The following is a 22474-nucleotide window of genomic DNA, read 5'->3' as shown; positions in this document are numbered from 1 at the left end:
CGTAAATGGAGTAGCACCGGCCCAACCCCTACTTATCTTACGCAACTATGACTCCACCCAACCCCAACTCCAGTAAACATTTCGGCACAATAGAAGAAATTTATCTGACTGACAAAGACAATAAATATTTAATATTTGCTTAATAAACAACATATGAAGCCTTTTTAACTACAAACGCTTACATTTCACAAAGTTGAAAGGGACAAATTGAGAGGTAACGTCATACCAACTTAATTAAGTCACCATTTATGTTAAAACGGAGTCTTGCATTAATTCTCAGTCTTTCTGGAGACAACATCAATATTTAAATAAGAAATAAATCTTATCATTAATATTCTCCCTTTATATAACATAAATTTTTATTTGTGCAACATCCAGACCTGCTCCGCAATATTTTCACAGTGAACAAATCCACCACAATCATAAAATACTTTTATTGACGAAAGTCTTGCACAACAGAAGTCGGTATACATTATCTGGTTTCAGGGTCTTAAAAGGGAATGGTCCAATAAGACATGTCGAAACCTACCCTGAAATTTTTTACTCGGGAAGAAGACACCGCAGGAAATGCACTGTCAAAATTTTAACTGCTAAGAGACATTGCAAGCATTTTAAAAAAATGCTGAAAATTGCTAAATTCATAGCGCATCAGGCAGCAGAAGAAATATACACGACCCTACTGGCATTATAGCAACTGCCCCCCCCCCCCCCCCACACACACACACACACACACACACACACAGCTAGGGTCAGCAGTACATTTGTAAACAGTAAACATGACACAACCCGATTGTAATTTGTAGAGGACGTTTCAGGTTACCATTCATTGATAGTTTCTCTGACACTACAGTGCACAGCTACTATTCTCTCGAATTAGCCACTCGAGTAACATCTATTACAAATTATCAGTTGCTTTTTGCAGCATTGGTAAGTATTGACAATACAGATAAAGCTGAATTAATATTTATTGTGGTTTCATAGGGCATACCAGCTAACAGTATCTTTTTTTCTTCCACTTTCACAGTAATGTGCAATCCAATCAACATTCTCAATTTAGCAATGATGAAATAAGAAGAACGTAGTTTCCAGCAGAAATCACCTACTTCTCCTGAGGAAGTACTTATGTGTCATTTGTTAGTCGATTTCCTTGATATTCATTCGAATGATATCGACATTTCGTTTGAAACTGTGGATAAATTACAAGAGATATGAAATAACTGTGTCGATTCCATGAATTGTGGTTCGGATGACATTAGTTGTGCCTGTAACAGTTCTGAAAAAGAATACCTTCCCAGCCCAAAAACAACATGTACGGTACTGCAACAGCTTTCAGCGACAAAGAAAAAGATAGTGAAATACTGGTTAAACGCAGGAGGAAAAATCACTTGAAGTTACACAGTGTGCAAAGGCGTTTTTGTTTCGTAAAATTGGAGAGTGAACTGTACGAATGGCAGAATGAATTACATGAAATAAGAAACATGCGCCAAACAGAAATCCGAAACCATCTGAATGAAAAACTGTTCAAAAGATTTAGAACTGCTCGTGAGAACTATACACCATTACCAATGGAGATCTACGAGAATCGGCCCTCCAAATTGCATCTGACATGAACATTGCTAATTTTCAGGCATCATCGACCTGGCTACGCAGGTTCAAGAAATTGTACAGGATAGGAAGTCGTAAAATTACCAAATTTACATCACATAAACGTGTACAGCAGCTGCAAGTGACACACAATGCTACAGAGAAATTCATAGCTGACAAAGACAAAACTTTCTGTTATCCCCACAACTGCTGTTTATAATGTTGATCAGTCAGGTTTCGTGGAAGAACTGCATGCACACCGCACTTCATTATTTCAGGGTGAAAAAAAGATGGAGTCGGTTTTCCAGTCAACGAATGCAGTGACACAGTCACATAAGATAATGCCAGTGATAGGTACGAGTATGAGTGATTTACTGTTTCCGCAGCCGTATATCTTTTTTCAAGAAAGGGGAAAGAATAATTTTCACCATTTCATTTGAAACATATTCCTACCAGCTTTTGTTGGATTTGTGGTCGGGACATAACGATGCCTCTGTTTTTGTGGAGGACGACAAAAAATCTGTAGATGTAATGTGGATGCCGTCTGGAACTACTAGTGCGATTCAACCACTCGATAAAGAATTTTTTTTTGAGAGTGGAAAGCATTTTTCAGGAAATTATCAGACAACATAATTTCCGATACCCCTCTCTCATTTCAGGTTTATCAGTGGGACAGTATTCTTAAGCTCCACTCATTTGTGCATTACCAGTTTTCTTCACCAAGCTTCATGAATTTGATCAAGCATGTCTGGTACGCAGCGCAATACGCAGAACAATGGCCGGGACCATTTGTGTCTAAATAAAACTAGTGATTACTGCAAAGTGCCTGACTTCATCAATTTTTCCTTTGTCCAGTGTGCCTGGTGTCAGAAAAATGTTTGTTTTTGTCTTTCATTCGACACTTCGCATTTCTGTGATGACTACAGAGAATAAACAACGAAAACTTTCACTAATAGTCAAATGTTTGACATTCAAACATTATTATAAGGAATGGCCTACAGGAATTATAATAAAATGTAGTACTGCAAAACACATTTCATTTCAACAAATTACAAGTCCTTAATGATGGAAGTCTTCTGTGACATCAAACACTGCCATGACTTTATTTTCTCTGCTAGCCACTTTCATCAGACTTGCATGTGCAAGAACTGGACTGTCAATATGAAGTTATTCAAAAAACATTTTAAGCCCGGATTTCACCGGAGCAAACAAGCTAACAAGCAAGAACAAAAGAGAATTCTGTCTGGTGTACCCGGTAGGCCTTTTGCATGTCTCTCAACTGGACACCACTGCAGCTATTTACATGTCCCTAACCTTCCCCAGTTACCCAATCAGAAAATGGAGACCTACAGTTTTAACGTGGAATCCGAACCACATATCTTTCATGGCCACTCCACCATTGTGAGAAGTGAATGCTCGGCTACAAAATCATAGCGAAAAAGTTGTGGTCTAAACAGGATTTGATCCCACTTTGCCACTCCACCATTTTTGCCAAGTTGCGCGCTAGGCAGGCAAGAGTGTGCAAACCATTCTTATAAGCTATTCTTCGCATAGCAATAATGTGTAACTTCAACATTTTTTTTTTTTTTTTTCAAAATACTTGCAGTGCTTCTTAGCAGCTAAAATTTTGGCTGTGAATTTCTTTTGTTGTCTTCTTCCTGTGTAAAAAAATTTAAGGGTAGGTTTCGATATGTTTTATTGGACCATTCCCTTGGTAGATCCTTCACCAGGTGCATCTGAAATCTGATTGAAAACAACAGTTGTAACCTGCTCCATTAATGAATTATTGTTGTTATGATCTTCAGTCCAGAGACTGGTTCCACGCAACTCTCCCGGCGGCCCTATCCCGTGCAAGGTGATTCATCTCCATGTACCAACTGCAACCAACCTCCTTCTGAATCTGCTTAGGATATTCATCTCTTGGTCTAACTCTATGATTTTTACCCTCCATGCTGCCCTCCAATACTAAATTGGTGATTCCTTGATGCCTCAGAACATGTCCTATCAACTGATCCCTTCTTCTAGTCAAGTTGTGCCACAAATTCCTCTTCTCTCCAATTCTATTCAGAACCTCCTCGTTAGTTATGTGATCTATCCGTCTAATTTTAAGCATTCTTCTGTAGCACCACATTTCGAAAGCCTCTATTCTCTTCTTGTCTAAACTATTTATTGTACATGTTTCACTTCCATACATGGCTACACTCCATACAAATTTCTATTGAAAAGACTTCCCAACACTTAAATCTATACTCAATGTTAACAAATTTCTCTTCTTTGGTAACGCTTTCCTTGCCATTGCCAGTCTACATTTTATATCCTCTCTACTTCGATCATCAGTAGTTATTTTGCTCCCCAAATAGCAAAACTCTTCTCATACTTTAAATGTCTCATTTCCTAATCTAATTCCCTCAGCAACACCTGATTTTATTCGACTACATTCCATTATCCTCGTTTTGCTTTTGTTGATGTTCATCTTATATCCTTCTTTCAAGACACTGTCCATTCCGTTCAACTAGTCTTCCAGTTCCTTTGTTGTCTCTGACAGAATTACAATGTCGTCAGCAAACCTCAAAGTTTTTATTTTTTCTCCATGGATTTTAATTCCTACTCTGAATTTTTCTTTTGTTTCCTTTACTGCTTGCTCAAAATACAGATTGAACAACATTGGGGATAGGCTACAACCATGTCTCACTCCCTTCCCAACCACTGCTTCCCTTTCATGTCCCTCAACTCTTATAACTGTCATCTGATTCTGTACAAATTGTAAATAGCCTTTTGTTTCCTGTATTAGACGCCTACCACCTTCAGAATTAGAAAGAGAATATTCCAGTCAATATTGAAAGAGAATATTCCAGTCAATATTGTCAAAAGATTTCTTTAAATCTACAAATGCTAGAAACATAGGTTTGCCTTTCCTGAACCTATCTTCTAAGATAAGTCGTAGGGTCAGTATTGCCTCACATGTTCCAACATTTCTACGGAATCCAAACTTGTCTTCCCCAAGATCGGCCTCTACCATTTTTTCCATTCATCTGCAAAGAATTCGTGTCAGTATTCTGCAACTGTGACTTATTAAGAGGATAGTTCGGTAATTTTCACACCTGTCAACACTGCTTTCTTTGAGATTGGAATTATTATACTCTTCCTGAAGTCTGAAGGTATTTCACCTGCCTCATACATGTTCATCAGATGGTAGAGTTTAGTCAGGGCTGGCTCTCCCAAGGCTATTAGTAGTTTTAAATGAATGTTGTCTACTCCCGGGTCTTGTTTTGACTCAGGTCTTTCAGTGCTCTGTCAAACTCGTCACACAGTATCATATCTCCCATTTCATCTTCATCTCCGTCTTTGTCCATTTCCATAATATTGCCGTCCAGTACATCGCCCTTGTATAGATCCTCTATGTAGTCCTTCCACTTTTTTGCTTTCCCTTCTTTGCTCAGAACTGGTTCTCCAACCAAGCTCATGACATTCATACAAGTGGTTCTCTTTTCTCGAAAGGTGTCTTTAATTTTCCTGTAGGCAGTATTTATCTTACCCCTAGTGATATATGCCTCTAAATCCTTACATTTGTCCCCTAGCCATCCCTGCTTAGCCATTTTGCACTTCCTGTCAATCTCATTTTTGAGACATTTGCCTGCTTCATTTACTGCATTTTTATATTTTCTCCTTTCATCAATTAAATTCAATATCTCTTCTGTTACCCAAGGATTTCTACTAGCCCTTGTCTTCTTCCCTACTTGATACTCTGCTGCCTTTCCTATTTGATCTCTCAAAGCAACCCATTCTTCTCCTGCTGTATTTCCTTCCCCCGTTCTTGTCAATCGTTTCCTAATGCTCTCTCTGAAACTCTTTATAACCTCTGCTTCTTTCAGTTTATCCAGGTCCCATCTCCTCCAAATTCCAATCTTTTTGCAGTTTCTTCAGTTTTAGTCTACAGTTCATAACCAATAAATTGTGCTCAGAGTCCACATCTACTTCTGGAAATGTCTTAGAATTTAAAACCTACTTCCTAAATCTTTGTCTTACCATTATATAATCTATCTGTAACCTTCCAGTGTCTCCAGGCCTCTTCCACATAAACAACCTTCTTTCATGATTCTTAAACCAAGTGTTAGCTATGATTACGTTATGGTCTGTGCAAAATTCTACCAGGCGGCTTCCTCTTTCACTCCTTACACCCATTTCATATTCACCTACTACTCCTTCTCTTCATTTTCCTACTATCAAATTCCAGTCCCCCATGACTATTAAATTTTCGTCTCCCCTCACTATCGGAATGATTTCTTTTATCTCATCATACATTTCTTCAATCTTTTCATCATCTGCGGAACTAGTTGGCATACAAACTTGTACTACTGTGGTAGCTATGGGTGTCGTGTCTAACTTGGCTACAACAACGCGTTCACTATGCTGTTCGAAGTAACTTACCCACACTCCTATTTTTTATTTATTATTAAACCTACTCCTGCATTACACCTACCTGATTTTTTATTTAAAACCCTATATTCCTTGTTCCTCCTGCCATCAAACTTCACTAATTTCCACTATATCCAACTTTAACCTATCCATTTCCCTTTTTTAATTTTCTAATCCACCAACCCGACTAAGGGATCTGACATTCCATGCTCAGATCCGTAGAATGCCAGTTTTCTTTCTCCTGTTGACGACGTCTGCCTAAGTAGCCCCCCCCCCCTTTCCCCCGAGATCCGAATGGGGGACCATTTTACCCCTGGAATATTTTACCCAAGAGGACGTCGTCGTCATTTAACCATACAGTAAAGCTGCATGCCCTCAGGAAAAATTACACCTGTAGTTTCCCCTTGCTTTCAGCCGTGCGCAGTACCAGCACAGTAATGCCATTTTGGTTAATGTTACAGAGCCAGATCACTCAATCATCCAGACGGTTGCCCCTGCAACTACTGAAAAGGCTGTTGTCCCTCTTCAGGAACCACATGTTTGTCTGGCCTCTCAACAGATACCCCTCCGTTTTGGTTGAACCTACGGTATGGCTACTTGTATCGCTGAAGTGCACAAGCCTCCCCACCAACAGCAAGGTCCATGGTTCATGAGGGGGGGGGGGGGATTAATGAACTAGGAATTTGATTTTTTTAAATGAATTAGGAATTTTTAAATACAACTGTGGCAGAGACTATTCTCCCTTTAACCAAAGGAATTGTGGAACTGGGGGAGGGGGGTGGCAAGAAAAGGCCAGAAGCCCCCACTAGCATCAAACAATTCCTATGGAAGAGAAACTGCAGGCACAATTAGTTACACTCATCTGATAACGCATACCACTGACATTCCTGACATACATGCAAAAGCATGAGGAACTGTGCTTTTTTTCTGAGGAGCAGAATGTTCCAATACCTGTACCAAAATACTCTCTCAGGCACCTACAAATATGTCATAAGCATTCCAACTACTATTTATACACCTGAAGACAAAAAACCCGGGATATTTTTAGAATTCCGGGAATTTTTCATTGTTTTAGTTTTCAGTTAAATTTTTGTAATTTTGACTAGTAAGAAGCGATACTCTAACAAAGGATATTACTGAATCCCGCTACTGCAGAATAATACTTCAACAATAAAACATAAACGAGGATAAAATCAAAAATAACTTAAATTACAAAGGAAATGCGCCATATACAACAATGACACACAGTGCTCACGCAAGCGGCTGCCAACAGCAAATGTGTCAAAGGCTTTTATATTAGATTCATTTTAGCAGTTACAAGCGGGCTCACGCGCATTCGCAGTTGAGTCGCGTTTGAGTAGTAGATTCTCCCGCTTCTGGCTACAGGAATGTGCTGTTGGCTGTGCAAGCAGTCGCAGCAAGCAGCTAGATGCTACCGGGAAAAGGGGGCACCAAATTCATATTCTTGAGGGAAAAAACTTGTTTTACAAAGCGCGTAGCATCCAGTGCATGTTTGTATGTCGATTATTCAAATGATTTTGAAATGCTTCCCTGTTGGTTTTTGAACATTTTTGAACACATTTTAAGTTGATTTCTGAATGACTCATAAGTTGACTTTTGAATGCATGCATAGTGTATGTGACGTCTCTGTCAGGAGAATCCTCGTCACATCTAGAAATAAACTTTCCACAGACAAAAGGGGATGGGACTATATGAGCTGAGGGAGTAAAGCCGAACAGATGAATGCCAATAGCTGTCTGATTATGTTGTTGATTGGGTTTGCGAATAATCAGCATTGTTATAATTCAGACTACTAGAACGGAAATAAACGACTGACAGGAATGACGGGTGAGAAAGATTACGTATTATCTTCTCAGTGTATCCAAGAAAATGAAACTTTGGCAGAAAATTTTTGGCCAGATCACTACACTAGTAAGGACCAGTAGTAGTCCCTGGCTAGCAGCCGCGTAAGTTCTATTATGGAAGTAACGTGGAAAACGTGTTGTTCGAACACATAATACCGCCTAACTGGAAAATAATCACCGGATAACTAAACCTGTGATTCTGGCAGGGTTAGTGAAGTTAATGGGCAAACAAATTTTGACAATGGCAGCAATAGCTACAGAATTGGTGATGATAAGATTGTTAGAACGAGGAAGGAGAAGAAATGGGGACATCACACAAATTATGGAAGAATAAGACGATTCCAAATTTATATAAAAATTTCGTAACACTACTTTTCAATCTCATGCTTGAGAAGCTGGTGTCTATGAATGAAATGTGAAACTATTTCCTAACATAAAGCTTTTTGCTTGTAGTAGGCCTAATAGGCATTTGATATTGGTACTTCGTGGATTCTATTCTGTCGTGTTATGAAAGTGGCAATTTGTGCCAAGACAGTCTCGTTTATTTGGTTTGTTACAAAAGTGCTGCCATATTAAAAAGGCCTATTTTGTTTTATCTAGCACACAGTGACAAAATAGACGTAATCAGATTGAGAAACCACACCAGTCTTCGGTATTATTTGTATTAATAGCTTTTTCAGTATTAGATAACAACATTTAGATTTTGCATGTAGCAAAATGTTTGACGAACTTCGATGAGGTAATAGATTCTTTCGCAGAAAGGAAAACACACCATGTAAAGCTGTAGCAAGATTAGAGAAAAAAATGCTAGGAGCTAAGGATTGAAGAAATGTGTAATTTCTTGCTTAGTTCGTCAGTATTGGTTTTATATACCCTATATATAATTTTATATCTCAAAACAAAGATGATGTAACTTACCAAACGAAAGCGTTGGCATGTTGATAGACACACGTGTCTAACAACATGCCAATGCTTTCGTTTGGTAAGTTACATCATCTTTGTTATAGATATATTTTTCCCACATGGAATGTTTCCCTCGGTTTCAGATTTTATTTTATTTTCACCTTTCTGAGGGTCAAGCATTAATCGCCTTGCGGAACAATGACGTCATTTTTGTCTGTCTGCTAAAGAAATTTGACTTTTGTTAACCATTTCCGCAGAGGCAGTCAATGTATTTGAAACGGAACGTTTAATTCCACAGTACTGGCTAGTTTCAACTGTTCGCTGCATTTCAAGTGCACGTTTTCATTTTCTAGCACGTATGGCATTAAGCCATAATAAAGAACCAAACGTGATATAAAACAGTACTGGTGCTCCAAGAAAATTTACATCCCGAAAACCACACTGAAAAGCTTAATATCAGGTCGAGGTCTACTTCATTGGGAATCGGGACATACGAATGTGCACTTCAAGTATGCACTTTAAATGTGCACATTTTAATATGGTTCACGAAATTCCAATGCTCTTGCAGTATCCAGTATCCTCTAATATCTAGTATCTTTTATACCATAATGTATGGTCTTTCAATGTTTTATACAAACATACATACGGGCTTCCTACGTCATGATAGCTACCCAAGCACGGTGTCGCCTGCTATCTGCGCTCTCTGGCAAATGCTGAAACGAACCTATTTCTAACAGGTCATGGGAAAATATTGCGAATAGTGGTTTGAAAAGCGTTACTTTCAAAGAACATATCCCTTTACGTAAGTTGAACTATGTGCACGAATGTACCATCAACTCTTTGATGACGAGCCATTTAGAAGAATTTCAAACCCTGAAGATCAGACATTTATGTCATTATTAAAAATTTTACTGACATATTTGTGTGATATATCTTAAAGTGTAACACGCGCAAAAAAGATCAACAGTATATGCAAAAGCTTAGCTTCTCTTGCAGCTTGAGAACAATACTATATGTGAAAGCTTTGATTTTTAAACGCCTTACAAAAGCGCATCAGAACCTTGCTTTCAATGATTCAGAAAGTAACATGCGGTGTTTGGTGGAATTCCAATGTATGCTTTCGTAATATGAAAATACACAGCGTACATATTGCTGCACATCAAAGATTATTTCCAAAACGTGTCTTTTTCCATGAGTTTTGTTTCCTAAAGTGCCGGGAAATTGTATGCCCGTATATAAAACCATAACCATTCAAATGTTGACAAGGGAAAATTCCAAGATTTTTTTTTCCTTGTCCACGTACACACCCTGCTGAGCCATACTGTCTCTACAGCCGTCCGTAATTGTGAAAATGTTGCCAGTGCAGGATTTTGTGGACAAACTGACCTCTCGATTATGTCCCGTAAGTGTTCAATAAGATTCACGTCTGTCGCTCAAACTATCCACAATGTTCTCCAGACAAGTCGCGAACAACTGTGGTTCAGTGACATGGCACACCGTCATCCATAAAAATTGCATCACTGTAAGGGAACATGAATGGCTGCAAATGGTCTCCTCAAGTGGACGAACACAGCCATTTCCAGTTAATGATCAGTTCAGTTGGACCAGAGGACCCAATTCATTACATGTAAACCCATCCCACATCATTATGGAGCCACAACCAGCTTGCACAATGCCTTATTGACAACCCAAGTCCATGGCTTCGTGGCGTCCATGAAACACACTAACCCTACAATCAACTATTTTAAGTGAAATTGGGACTCATCTGACCAGGCCAAATTTATCTGGTTGTCTAGAGTACCACCAGTACAGTCACAAGTCCAGGAGAGGTGTTGCAGGCAATGTTATGGTCTTAGCAAAGGCACTCAAGGTCAGTCAACTGTGCCATAGCCCATTAACACTACATTTCACCCACTGTCCTAACGGATATGTTCATTGTACATTCCACATTGATTTCTGCTGTTATTTAACGCAGTATTGCTTGTCTGTTAGCACTGACAATTTTACACAAACACCGCTGGACCCGGTGAATAAGTGAAGGCCTTTGGTCACTGTGTAGTCCATGGTGAGAGAGAATGCCTGAAATTTAACAATTTCCAAAATGGAGTGTCCCATGCTCTAGTTCCTATTACCATTCCGCATTCAAAACCTGTTAATTCCAGTCATGTGACCATTATCACATTAGAAACCTTTTCACATAAATCATCTATGTAAAAATGACAGCTCCACCAACGCACTATTCTTTTGTCTTGTGTACATGATACTACCGCCATCTGTATATGTGCATATTCCTATCCCATGACTTTTCCACCTCAGTGTACTTCACAATTACATATTTTTACAGGCAGAAAAAATTCAGTTTTCACATTAACCCAACAAAGAAACTGTATCATTATTTTACTTTCAAAAGCAGAATGAATACCTTTTTTCAGCTGGGGTGCTGGACAAAGGCCTTTCCACTGATGAGGCTAGCCCTGGCCAACAATAGTCTTCCACTAAAAATTTTCCATCCTCACTTTCGTGTCCTAAAACAGCACACACCACTCCAGTAACAACATAATGGGGGCTGATACTGCCAATTAATCTGATCCTCTGCAGTTCATCTTCCAATATTAGCTCATCATCTTCACTCACATAATTTGTTCGTGATGGCTGTGGTACAAGTTGTAGCTGTATAGAACAGAACAATAAGATGTAAATGATGAGTCTCCAAGACACAGTTAAGAAAAAAATGACACACCAATAACTGAGAGAGGAAAGTAAATTATAATTAGTTGGCACTCAGTTTCATAACCAACTACTTCTAAGCATGATATCTGGCTCACTGGATATATACAGTTATGAATGGTCCAGCAATGATGATACTGTTTTACTTTTCATCATTCATATTGTTTTCCTAGCTGTAACATGCCCAAGCTGTGTTAAATACTAACTAAAAAATATGTTCAACAATGACTATAACAATTTTATACTATTTTGAGAAAGAACGCTATTTACAGAAACTAATAATAAGATCAAGGCTAGTGTATTGGGGGGGGGGGGGGGGGGGGACATCTGGGGGCACGCATGCGACCCCCCCCCCCCCATCTTCAGTAAAGTATGTAATGGGATTTAAAAGCAAATTATTTATCACTCTTGCACTATGTTCTTCTATTCATGTTAGGAATGATAGTGTGGGAGTAAATCGAATCTGGGCAGCAGTAACTTAAAGTGCCCTGAATCACAAGTATTCAACGAGACAACTGTTTTGAAATTTCCACAATCAATCATTTTTCAGTTATGTCAACTGAGTCGTATTATTATTGCCTCAAAATGCTTAACACTGACGGACTATAGACCATCTCTCACACTGCTACGATCCTTTGTCTCGTCATATTTCACATCCCCTGCAAAGCGAAGTAGACTTTTCCACGTACCTTCCTTCTGGACAGCAAGCTACATGTCCCAGAACGCATGCACTGTTATTGAACTTTCTTGAACCTAGAGAAGTCTCACACACATACCACAGTGTTTCCGTGTCATGTTTTTGTTGAATGTTACCGTTTCTCCATGGCAGGCAACACTGGACATTCCATGTACTGTGTTTTACATACAACAGATGTGTATGCTCAAGAATGACTCAATGAATTCTCAGATGAAGACTTTCACAATAGCAATAATCACCCTGATTTGGAGATATTTAGTTATCCCAATACTATTTTGGAGAAGGGGAATAAAAAGTGATGAAGATGGGACAAGCTTCCTTTTTTAGTAAGAATAGACGTTTTCAAAGAAGATAACAGAAGCTGCCAACTAACATAACAGGGAAATGCAACATCATACTGCAAATGCTTGGACTGTAACAGATGGCAAAAAGTCCTAAGGAAACAATGCTATTTTGGAGGTAAGGAATCTGTTCTTTACCCAAGGTATCCCAGACAAAATCATTCTATCGACAAATCTGAAAACATGCAAGCACAGAGTACAATATGCATATGGTCACTTATCCTTCCTACAAGACGTTGATGTCAAATATTGCCAAGGGCACAAAAGTACATTGGGAGAGGGGGGGGGGGGGGGGCATCTGCACACTTTCTGCCTGAAGAAGAGCCTGGGTTCAAAAGCTACTTAATACCGTATTCTGTTACGTGCGTCTTTGGGCCACACATAGGTCTGCTGAAGGTGAATGTTGGCCTTCCCTTTATTTGCATAGATGTTGATGTCACTGAACTGAAGACATTAATTGGGCTATCAGTGTACTCAGATATTTTCAGATCAGGAAGCAGAATTGGTTTCCTGCTTGTCTGCAACTGATGAAACAGGTTGTGACATTTGCAGATGCACTGTTACTAAAAAAAGATTTTCTTTTTTATTATCATCTGCATTACAATTTGACAACCCAGATGATCGGGAGGAAAGAAAGTAGAGAAGTCAGCAACAATTTCACAAATCTTTTTGTGTTTCACTGAATAAAGCCAACTTGCTACTCTGTAGGTGCAAATGAGCATGTACCTTTCCATGGAAATTGTGAGTTTAGAATGCATATGCCAAACGTATTAGCAAAATATGGTTTGAAAATACAGTGCAAATGCACAAATTATTTCTATAAAGAAGCCATTTATTACAGAAAAGGCAATGATGTTCACAATCTTTCAAACCATGAGAAAGGTCACAGTGTTCCCTCACATGCTGTTCTTTGGTTGGTGAAGGCAACTGAAAATGTGGAGAAATATTATAGGTGACACCTGCTATTTATCAGCAGAACTAATCTAATAGTGTTTGTATGTCAGTAAGCTGAAGGAAACAAAATGTCTCATAGTCTTTTCTATGTGCCATTCAATAAACAATGATCCTGACTCAGGAAGATCTGACATGATCATGTTTTATAACATGACAAACGGTGTGCTACTTATTTATCAAGTCACCTAACAACTAAAAGGCTTTTGGGCATTTTCTTCACATTAGCAGATGTAGCATGTGGTGTGAATTATTCTGTGTCATATCAAGTTTATCCAAAGACAGGAGTAATGAAGAGATTGATCTACAAGATTACCATGGATCAAACAACGGAAAATCCAGGACGGAATGTAACAATATTATGAGAATAAAAGTTGCTACTCACCACATAGTAGACATGCTGAGTAGCAGATAGGCACAAAAAAAGACTCACAATTAAAGCTTTCGGCCATTATTGCCTTCGTCAACAATAGACACACACACACACACACACACACACACACACACACACACACACACACACACACAAAACTCAACTGCAGTGTGGTTTCAGTTGCCTGAGACTGCAGTCGTGTGTGTGAGCTGCATTGTGTGTGTGTGTGTGTGTGTGTGTGTGTGTGTGTGTGTGTGTGTAGCAATTTCCCTTCTCATAAGATTGCCATGAGACTTGGATGAGCCTGAAATAAAGTATGAACTTCCTACTGGATGCTTTGTAAGAGAGTTGAATAACACCCATCACAAGAATATTACATACAAGATGAGCCTCAAACACACTGAAAAACGAAAAACGTGCCTTCCACCCACATAATTTGAAGAGGGAAACAAGATATCTATATCAACAGTGTAGTGTTTAAATTTATTTGGAGTATACCATGAATGTTTGCCTGATAAGCAAACAGGCTGAAAGGGATTCTGGGCCTTATAAAAATACATAATCACTCTCTACATCATTTTTTAAAATTAAAATGTGGCAAAGTTTCTCCCTCACAAAATTGTAAGACAGAACAGTGACACTATGTTGAAACATGAAGTAGTAAGCTCAAAGTTAATTTCACATACCTCTTCTCATAACTGAGTCACTAGTTTTCGAGATCCCGTGAACACATACAAACAGTAAACACTATAACACTTCCACTATTAGTGACACATACATCACATTATCCTCACATTTACACAAGTCATAACCATGTAGGTTTACTCACATGTCAACAGACAGGGCTGAAGTACACATTACTCAATAGAAAGTGTGTGTGCTGCATGTCAGAGATTGTAAACATATTATACGACATTGCGTAGACATGGGTAGACGTGGCACAGTTGGTAACAGTGGAGGAAGACAGTCGTGGAGTAACTCCTCTGCAGGAGAAACATTCACAGCAATATGCAGCAAGAGAACTTAATGTAAGTCAAATTGCAATATCTAAGTTGTCGAAATGATACAATGAAAGACATATTGTCGCTAGACAGCAAGGTTGTGGTCGTAGAAGGAAAACAACAGCTGTTGAGGATTAATATCTTTGAATTACTATATCTAGGAATAGCACAAAAGCAGCATGTGAACAACAAAAAGACTTTTGCCACTGTTCTGTGATGAGACTAGAATGGACTTATTGGATTGTTGCATTAAGTTTGTAGTGTTTTCGTTTTATATTTTGGTTTTCCAGTTGCTACGGGTTTATTTATCGACTGTCAGTTTTTATTGTTACTTGAGTTTACATATTGTCATTTGGAGAAATGGGCAGAGCTGTGGACACTAGAAAACGTAGTGCTAAGTGGAGAAATTGGAACATTTCTGGCGTATTCTTCTGCTTTGAGTTCAACAGAGGTAGGTTGGTTGGACTAAAAGAGGGGGGGAAGGGACCAAACTATGAGGTCATCAGTCCCTTCTTCCGAATAAAACAATGCCGCAAGTGTGAGAATAAAACAAACAAGACAGCCAACACAAAATGGAATGAAAGGAAAAATCACAAGAACGATGAAGGGCAACAAACATGTAAATGGACAAAAGGGGAACAAGAAAACACACAAATGCAAGAAATGGGATGAAGAGAATAACACAACAAAGCAGATGACCATGGCTGGTTGCCCATGAGAATAAAAAGGAGAAGCCAGCCACTCTGCAACACATTAAAACCTCCACCCCTAAAAACACTAGTGTGGAGGACACAGAGGGACAAAGGACATGCGCTAAAACTTAGATCAAATGATAAAACCCACCCTCACAAATAAAATGTAAAACTAAATTAGCCAATGAGGCGTTTCCAGATAAAATTAGTGGCAACAAGTCCGGTAACCCAAGATTCTGTCGCTGGGCAATCAAAGTGGGACAGTGCACCAGAAGATGGGCCACTGTCAACCGGGCGCCGCACCGACACTGAGGCGGGTCTTCACGGTGCAGGAAGTAACCACAGGTTGCCCAAGTATGGCCAAAGCGGAGCCAACAGAGGACAACTGATTCCCTGCGAGGGCCCCGCATGGAAGACTTCCACACATTCATAGTCTTCTTAATGACACGCAGTTTGTTGTGCATACTGTTACGCCATTTTGTCTCCCAAAGCCGAAAAACTCTGCGGCGTAAGTCAGAACGCAGGTCAGGTTCAGAGATGCCCATCTCCAGAAGCAGTTTCAACATAGCCTGTTTGGCCAGCCTGTCGGCAAGTTCATTGCCTGGGATTCCAAAGTGACGTGGGGTCCAGACAAACACCACTGAACGACTGGACCGTTCCAGGGCATAGGTGGACTCCTGGATGCTCCCTACCAAAGGATGACGAGAGTAGCACTGGTCAATAGCTTGTAGGCTGCTCAAGGAGTCAATACGCAGGAGAAATGACTCGCCTGGGCATGAGTGAATGTGCTCAAGAGCAGGAAATATGGCCACCAGCTCTGAAGCGAACGTGACCATTGGCTATCGAGCCATCAATGTAAACCACTTCATGGCCCCGGTACATGTCGAGAATCGAGAGGAAGTGACAGCGAAGAGTCGCAGGGTTAACAGTCCTTAGGGCGAAGAACAGTCCAGGCGAAGCCACGGAAAGGTGTAAACCATGGAGGTGTACGTAGTGGACCTCAAGTATAGGTGGTAAAGGGAAGGACTCCAGTTCAGACAGAATCGTTAGCCCTGACCTGAGCCGCCGATGTGGGAGATGGGCTGCTGCGGGTGGGAAAAGGAGACTAATTCGGATGCGCAGGAGAACTACAAACATGTGCAATGTAACTGGCCAGCAGTTGTGCATGCCTAACTCCATCCTCCAACAGTACACTGGTCACTGGACTCGTTCTGAAAGAACCTGTCGGTAGGCGATTGCCACAGTGGTGCACTGGCTCAAATAAACGCAGTGCCAAGGGACGCCACCAAACCATAAACCACACTCCCGTAGTCAAGGCAGGTTTGAACAAGGGCTCTGTAGAGCTGCAGCAGCGTAGAGCGATCTGCACCCCAGTTGGTGTTGCTCAGGCAGCAGAGGGCATTGAGGTGCTGCCAGCATTTCCGCTTAAGCTGACGAAGGTGAGGTAGCCAAGTCAATCGGACAGCAAAAACCAATCCTAAGAATGTATATGCCTCCACTACAGTGTGTGGATCGTCAGTAAGGTAAAGTTCTTGTTCCAGATGAATGGTACGACGCCGACAGAAGTGCATGACACACGACTTCACAGCTGAAAACTGGAAGCTGTGGGCTAGAACCCATGACTCGCCATGTGAATGGCTCCCTGTAGGCGCCGCTCAGCAACACCAGTAGTGGAAGAGCAGTAAGAAATACAGAAGTCATCAGCACACACAGTAGGTGAGACGGCCGGCCCTACAGCAGCTGGCCACTAGAAATAGAGACACACTCAATAGAGCCCTGCGGGACTCCATTTTCCTGGATATGGATGGAACTATGGGAGGCACCAACTTGGACATGGAAAGTACGAAGCAACAGGAAATTTTGGATAAAAATCGGGAGTGGGCCTCATATAATGTGGCAAGGGTATGATGTCGCCAGGTGGTGTCATACACTTTTCGTAAATCAAAAAAGACAGCAACCAGGTGTTGGCATCTGGAAAAGGCTGTGCGGATGGCAGAATCGAGGGACACAAGAGTATCAGTGGTGAAGCGACACTGGCGGAAGCTGCCCCGACATGGAGCCAGTAGGCCACGTGACTGCATGACCCAACCTAACCGCTGACACACCATATGTTACAGTAGCTTACAAAGAACGTTGGTGAGGCTGATGGGCCAATAGCTATCTACATCAAGCAGGTCTTTACCGGGTTTAAGCACCGTAATGATGGTGCTCTCCTGCCATTGCGATGGAAAGATGCCATGACACCAGATCCAGTTGAAGATGATGATGTGATGGGCTTGTAGTCAGATGAGAAATGTTTAATCATCTGACTGTGGATCCGATATGGCCCAGGATCCATGTCGGGGCAATGTTGCAGGGCACTGAGGAGCTCCCACTCTGTAAATGGGGCATTATAGGATTCATTGTGGCATGTAGTGAACGAAATCACTTTCCCCTCCAGCCGCCATTTGAGAGTGTGAAAGGCTGAGGAGTGATTCTCCAATGCAGAGGCTCGAGCATAGTGCTCAGCAAAGTGCTTGGCAATCGAAGTTGGTGAACCCAAGCATGGAGCCGTTTAAAGGCTATGAGGGCTCCCCAGGGAAGTGTGCCGCATATGCCGCTGTAGAGGTCGTCAACACTCCTTAATTGCTTCAGCGACTTCCGGTGACCATCAAGCAACTGCCTTTCGCTGGGGGCACCCAAAGAGCGAGGGATCATAGTTTCTGCCACAGAAAGGATTGTTGTAGTCACCTGCTCAACCATCACACCTATGTTCCCATGTGGAGGACACTGAACGGTGACAGCAGTGGAGAAAGTTTCCCAATTCGCCTTGTTTAAAGCCCATCTAAGCAAGCGTCCGTGGGCCTGCCGCTGGGGCAGTGACAGGAAGATGGGAAGTGGTCACTACCACATAGCTCATCACATGCTCTCCAGTGGACAGATGGGAGAATGCCAGGACTGCAAACAGAGATATCAATGGCCAAATATGTGCCATGTGCCACACTGAAATGTGGGGGGGGGCACCTGTATTTAAGAGGCAGAGGTCGAGTTGTGACAGTAAAGTTTCAACATCTCTGCCTCAGCCAGTAAGAACGGTGCCCACCTCACAAGGGGTTATGAGTGTTAAAATCTCCCAAAAATAGGGAAAGTTTAGGGAGTTGATCAATCAGTGGAGCCAATGTGGTCAGGGGTACTGCACCATCTGGAGGAAGATATACATTGCAGACAGTTATTTCCTGCATTGTCCTTATCCTGACAGCCACAGCTTCAAGAGGGGTTTGAAGGGGCACAGGTTCACTGCAAACTGAGTTCAGGACATAAACGCAAACTCCACCTGCCACTCTATTATGGTCGCTACGGTTCCTGTAATATCCCTTCTAGTCGTGGAGAGCAGGGTTCCGTATTGCCGGGAACCATGTTTCCTGGGGGGCAATGCAGAAATCAGGTGTAAAGCTTCGCAGTTGCCGTAGCTCAGGTAGGCGGTGGAAAAACTGCTGCAATTCCACTGGAGGATGATGTGATCGTGAGGCTGGGAAGGCATGGAACATTCAATGGGGCAGTCTCCACCTCAGGGTCACCTGCTGCCGCTGATTTATTTCCTGAGCTGTCTGTATCCATGCTGTCTGAGGATATGGCGAGATCTAGGTCCTCAGCAGACACCACAATCTCCACCTCATACTCAGAAGTAAAGCTTGAAGGTAGCGGTGGTGTGGGTGCCACAGCCGGGAGGGCTTGACCGATTCAGTCTCCGGGACTGAAGATGATCATGAAGCCCTACGACCAGCTACTTTTGGACACTTCAGCCACTGCCGGGAGTCATCTTTCTCACTATCAGAGACCTGGGGAGGCAGGGATTCAAGGGGCCCCTTCCTAGTGAGAGGTCCCAAAGAAGACACGCTTCTCCGACTGAGAAGTGGGGACTGGTGTCGCCGATGGTTGGGGGAGCAGTGCAGGGAGGGAAGGGTCCCCACCATCAAGGGGGCAGATGTAGTCTTCCAGCTTGGAGAGCCAACCGAAATTCGCGGAACAGATGGGTCTACAACTGTTCTCTTAGTGGCGGCGTACGAGTAGGTCATAGCCATACGATGTAGACACTCAAATTTCCTCTTGCCCTCAGTGTAGGTCAGTCATTCCAGGGTCTTGTGTTCCATGATTTGCCTATCACACTGTAAAATCCTACAGTCCGGCAAGCGAGGGGAATGCTGCTCTCCACAGCTGACACAGATGAGAGGTGGGGCACGTGGAGTATTGGGATGTTATGGATGTCTACAATCTCGACATGTGAGGCTGGAAGCACAGCAGGAAGACATATGGCTGAACTTCCAGCACAGGGCACCACGTAAGGGGAGGGATATATGACTTTACATCACAGTGGTAGACCATCACCTTGACGTTCTTGGGCAATGTGTCACCCTCGAAGCCCAAGATGAAGGCACCGGAGGCAACCTGATTACTCCTCGGACTCTGATGGACACATCGGACAAAATGAATGCCTTGTCACTCTAAGTTGGCGCACAGCTTGTCGCCAGACTGCAAAAGAAGGTCCCTGTGGAATATGATACCCTGGACCATATTTAAGCCCTTATGGGGTGTGATGGTAACAGGAACATCCCCCAGCTTGTCACAAGTGAGTAATGCCCAAAACTGGGTAGAGGATGCTGTTTTTATCAAGACTGACCCTGACCACATTTTGGACAAGCCCTCCACCTCCCCAAACTTGTCCTCTAAATGGTCTACAAAAAACTGTGACTTCATCTAAACAAAGGCGTCCCCATCAGTTCTCATACATATAAGGCACCGGGAAGAATAAGGTTCACTGTCATCCTTAGCCTGGCATTCCTCCCATGGTGTGGCCAGGGAGGGGAATGGTTTAGGGTCGTACTTCCATTAGCGTTGTACTGAGACTTAGAACGTTTAGAGACTGCTGGTGTTTGATCACCAGCAAGTGATGGTACGCTTCATCGTGCATCATCTGCCCAGATGCCGCCCACTCCAACCAGGGGGCCTCCCCATGGGCGCCACCCAGCCGCAGCAAAGGCCACCTGGCAGGATGGCCATTGCCAGGCGTCCCAATGCCCCTGGGTGACAGGCATCTACTCCTTGGCATACATAGGGAGTTAACGGTGCAGGCATCAGCAAAGTGACCCCTGTGTTGTCAGGGGGCTACAAACAACAGGGTGCATGGAGGCCCCACCACAACGGACTGGCTACCATGCTGCAAACTAGTCCATGGTCATCATCAGCACAGAAAGCAACACTGCATAGTGCATGGTGGAAAATGCACCCAGGAAGGGGTCCTCACCCAAGAGGTGGAGAATGAGCGGGACTACAATGCGACGACAAAAAAGCGGGCAACAGATCTCAAGGCATGATGGACACAATACACCACGTAAGGCACCCTTCCCCCTTGGCTCGCTCTTCGGAAAAATTTTGAAGAATGAAGGTCAAACCCTACAGGGGACCATCACATAATGGTCGAAACGTGTGAGACTCCTATTAGCTGCCTCTTACGACAGGCAGGAATACCTCGGGGCTATTCTTACCCCTGGACCCGCAAGGAGGTTCAACAGAAGGGCACAGTAGCAGAAGCAGGCAGAAACATTTGCGTCCTGTATGCTGATAACGCCACTGGTCAGAACGTGACAAGAAACTAGTTTTCTCATTTTAAGGAGTATCATTTTGACATTAGTGACTCTCCACATTCAGGAAGACTTCTGGAGTTTGATGAAGATCATTTAAATTCATTAATCCACAATGATCCATATCTATGTACTCGAGAACAGACAAATGTGATGAAATGATGTCATTCCACCATGATGCAATATTTGCGTGCAATGGGTGAGATTCAGAAATTGAGTGTATTTGTACTGAATGCTCCAAGACAAAATCACAAAAAAATCAGTGGATGGGCATACTAGCATCTCTGCTTGCTCATCATGTCCTATTCTGTATCTTTACTGGTGACTGATATCTTCACGCTCACATTAAGAAAAGAAAGGAACAGTTGAAGCCAAACAAAGTAGCAATTCCCTGTACAAAGACCTGCGTGTATCCAGAAAAGATAATGTTATGCAGCTGACGGAAGAGCAACAGCGTGATTTACTACTAATTGCTTCCCCGATGTGTAACCATCACTGCTGACATTTATTGTCAGCAACAGAGACGCAATCCAAGAACAACGATCTAGACTGCGTGAAGTGATGCTACTCCATGATAATGCCTGCCCAATTCTGCTAGACTGACAGAAAACACTATTCAGAAGTTAGGTTAGTAATTCATTCTGCACCCACCTTATACACCTGATCGTTTGCCCTCAGATTTTCACCTTTTCCACTCTCTCCATCAAACAACCTTCAAGGATCTCCCTTTCCAGATAAAAATGTGCTCTAAACATGACTCGACAAGTTGTTCATCTCAAAACCAAGAGATTTCTACAGTTGTAAAATCAAAAAGTTACCCAGCATTGGCGGACTGTTGTAAATAGTGAACGAGAATATATTACTGATAACTAAAGTCTCTGTAATGCGTATCTGCTGCACTTATTAAACTTAGGGAAAAATGCTATGAACTTATGCATCAACCAAATACATGGAAATTATGGTCATGTTTGGGTATGGAGAACTTGTGGGGAACGTAACATGGAAGCTACACTGTCCACAACAGTCTCTTCTGGAGGAGGCAGTATTATGCTGGGGGAAGAAATTATAGCGGATACTAGAACCCAGCTGGTTGTGTTCCACAGAAGGAGTAACAGAGGCCTAAGGGGAGGGAGAGGCACATCAACACAAAGCTTGATCCTCAAGTATGGCCTTTAGCACAAGATCTTGGGAAAAAATTTCTTCTGGTGCACAATAACACTAGTACCTGCATTGCTCCACTACAAAATTTTCTTCAGCGACACAATATCAATTCAATAATCAAAGCAAATGAACACTTGGTGCATTT

General features: G+C 42.0%; 1 protein-coding gene across 1 annotated transcript in view; it reads right to left on the bottom strand.

The window, feature by feature from the left end:
- The window catches only part of LOC126475521 (DNA polymerase delta subunit 2), a 107194-nt gene that overhangs the window by 43471 nt on the left and 41249 nt on the right, over positions 1–22474 (bottom strand). Inside the window, 1 exon segment of the mRNA XM_050103451.1 lies at positions 11191–11438. Coding sequence (XP_049959408.1) covers positions 11191–11438 — 248 coding nt within the window.

The sequence above is a fragment of the Schistocerca serialis genome, chromosome 4, assembly GCF_023864345.2.
Source record: "Schistocerca serialis cubense isolate TAMUIC-IGC-003099 chromosome 4, iqSchSeri2.2, whole genome shotgun sequence".
In the NCBI taxonomy this organism is placed as follows: Eukaryota; Metazoa; Arthropoda; class Insecta; order Orthoptera; family Acrididae; genus Schistocerca; species Schistocerca serialis.
The sequence above is the reverse complement of the archived record's forward strand: the minus strand, read 5'-3'. Positions and strand labels throughout refer to the sequence as shown.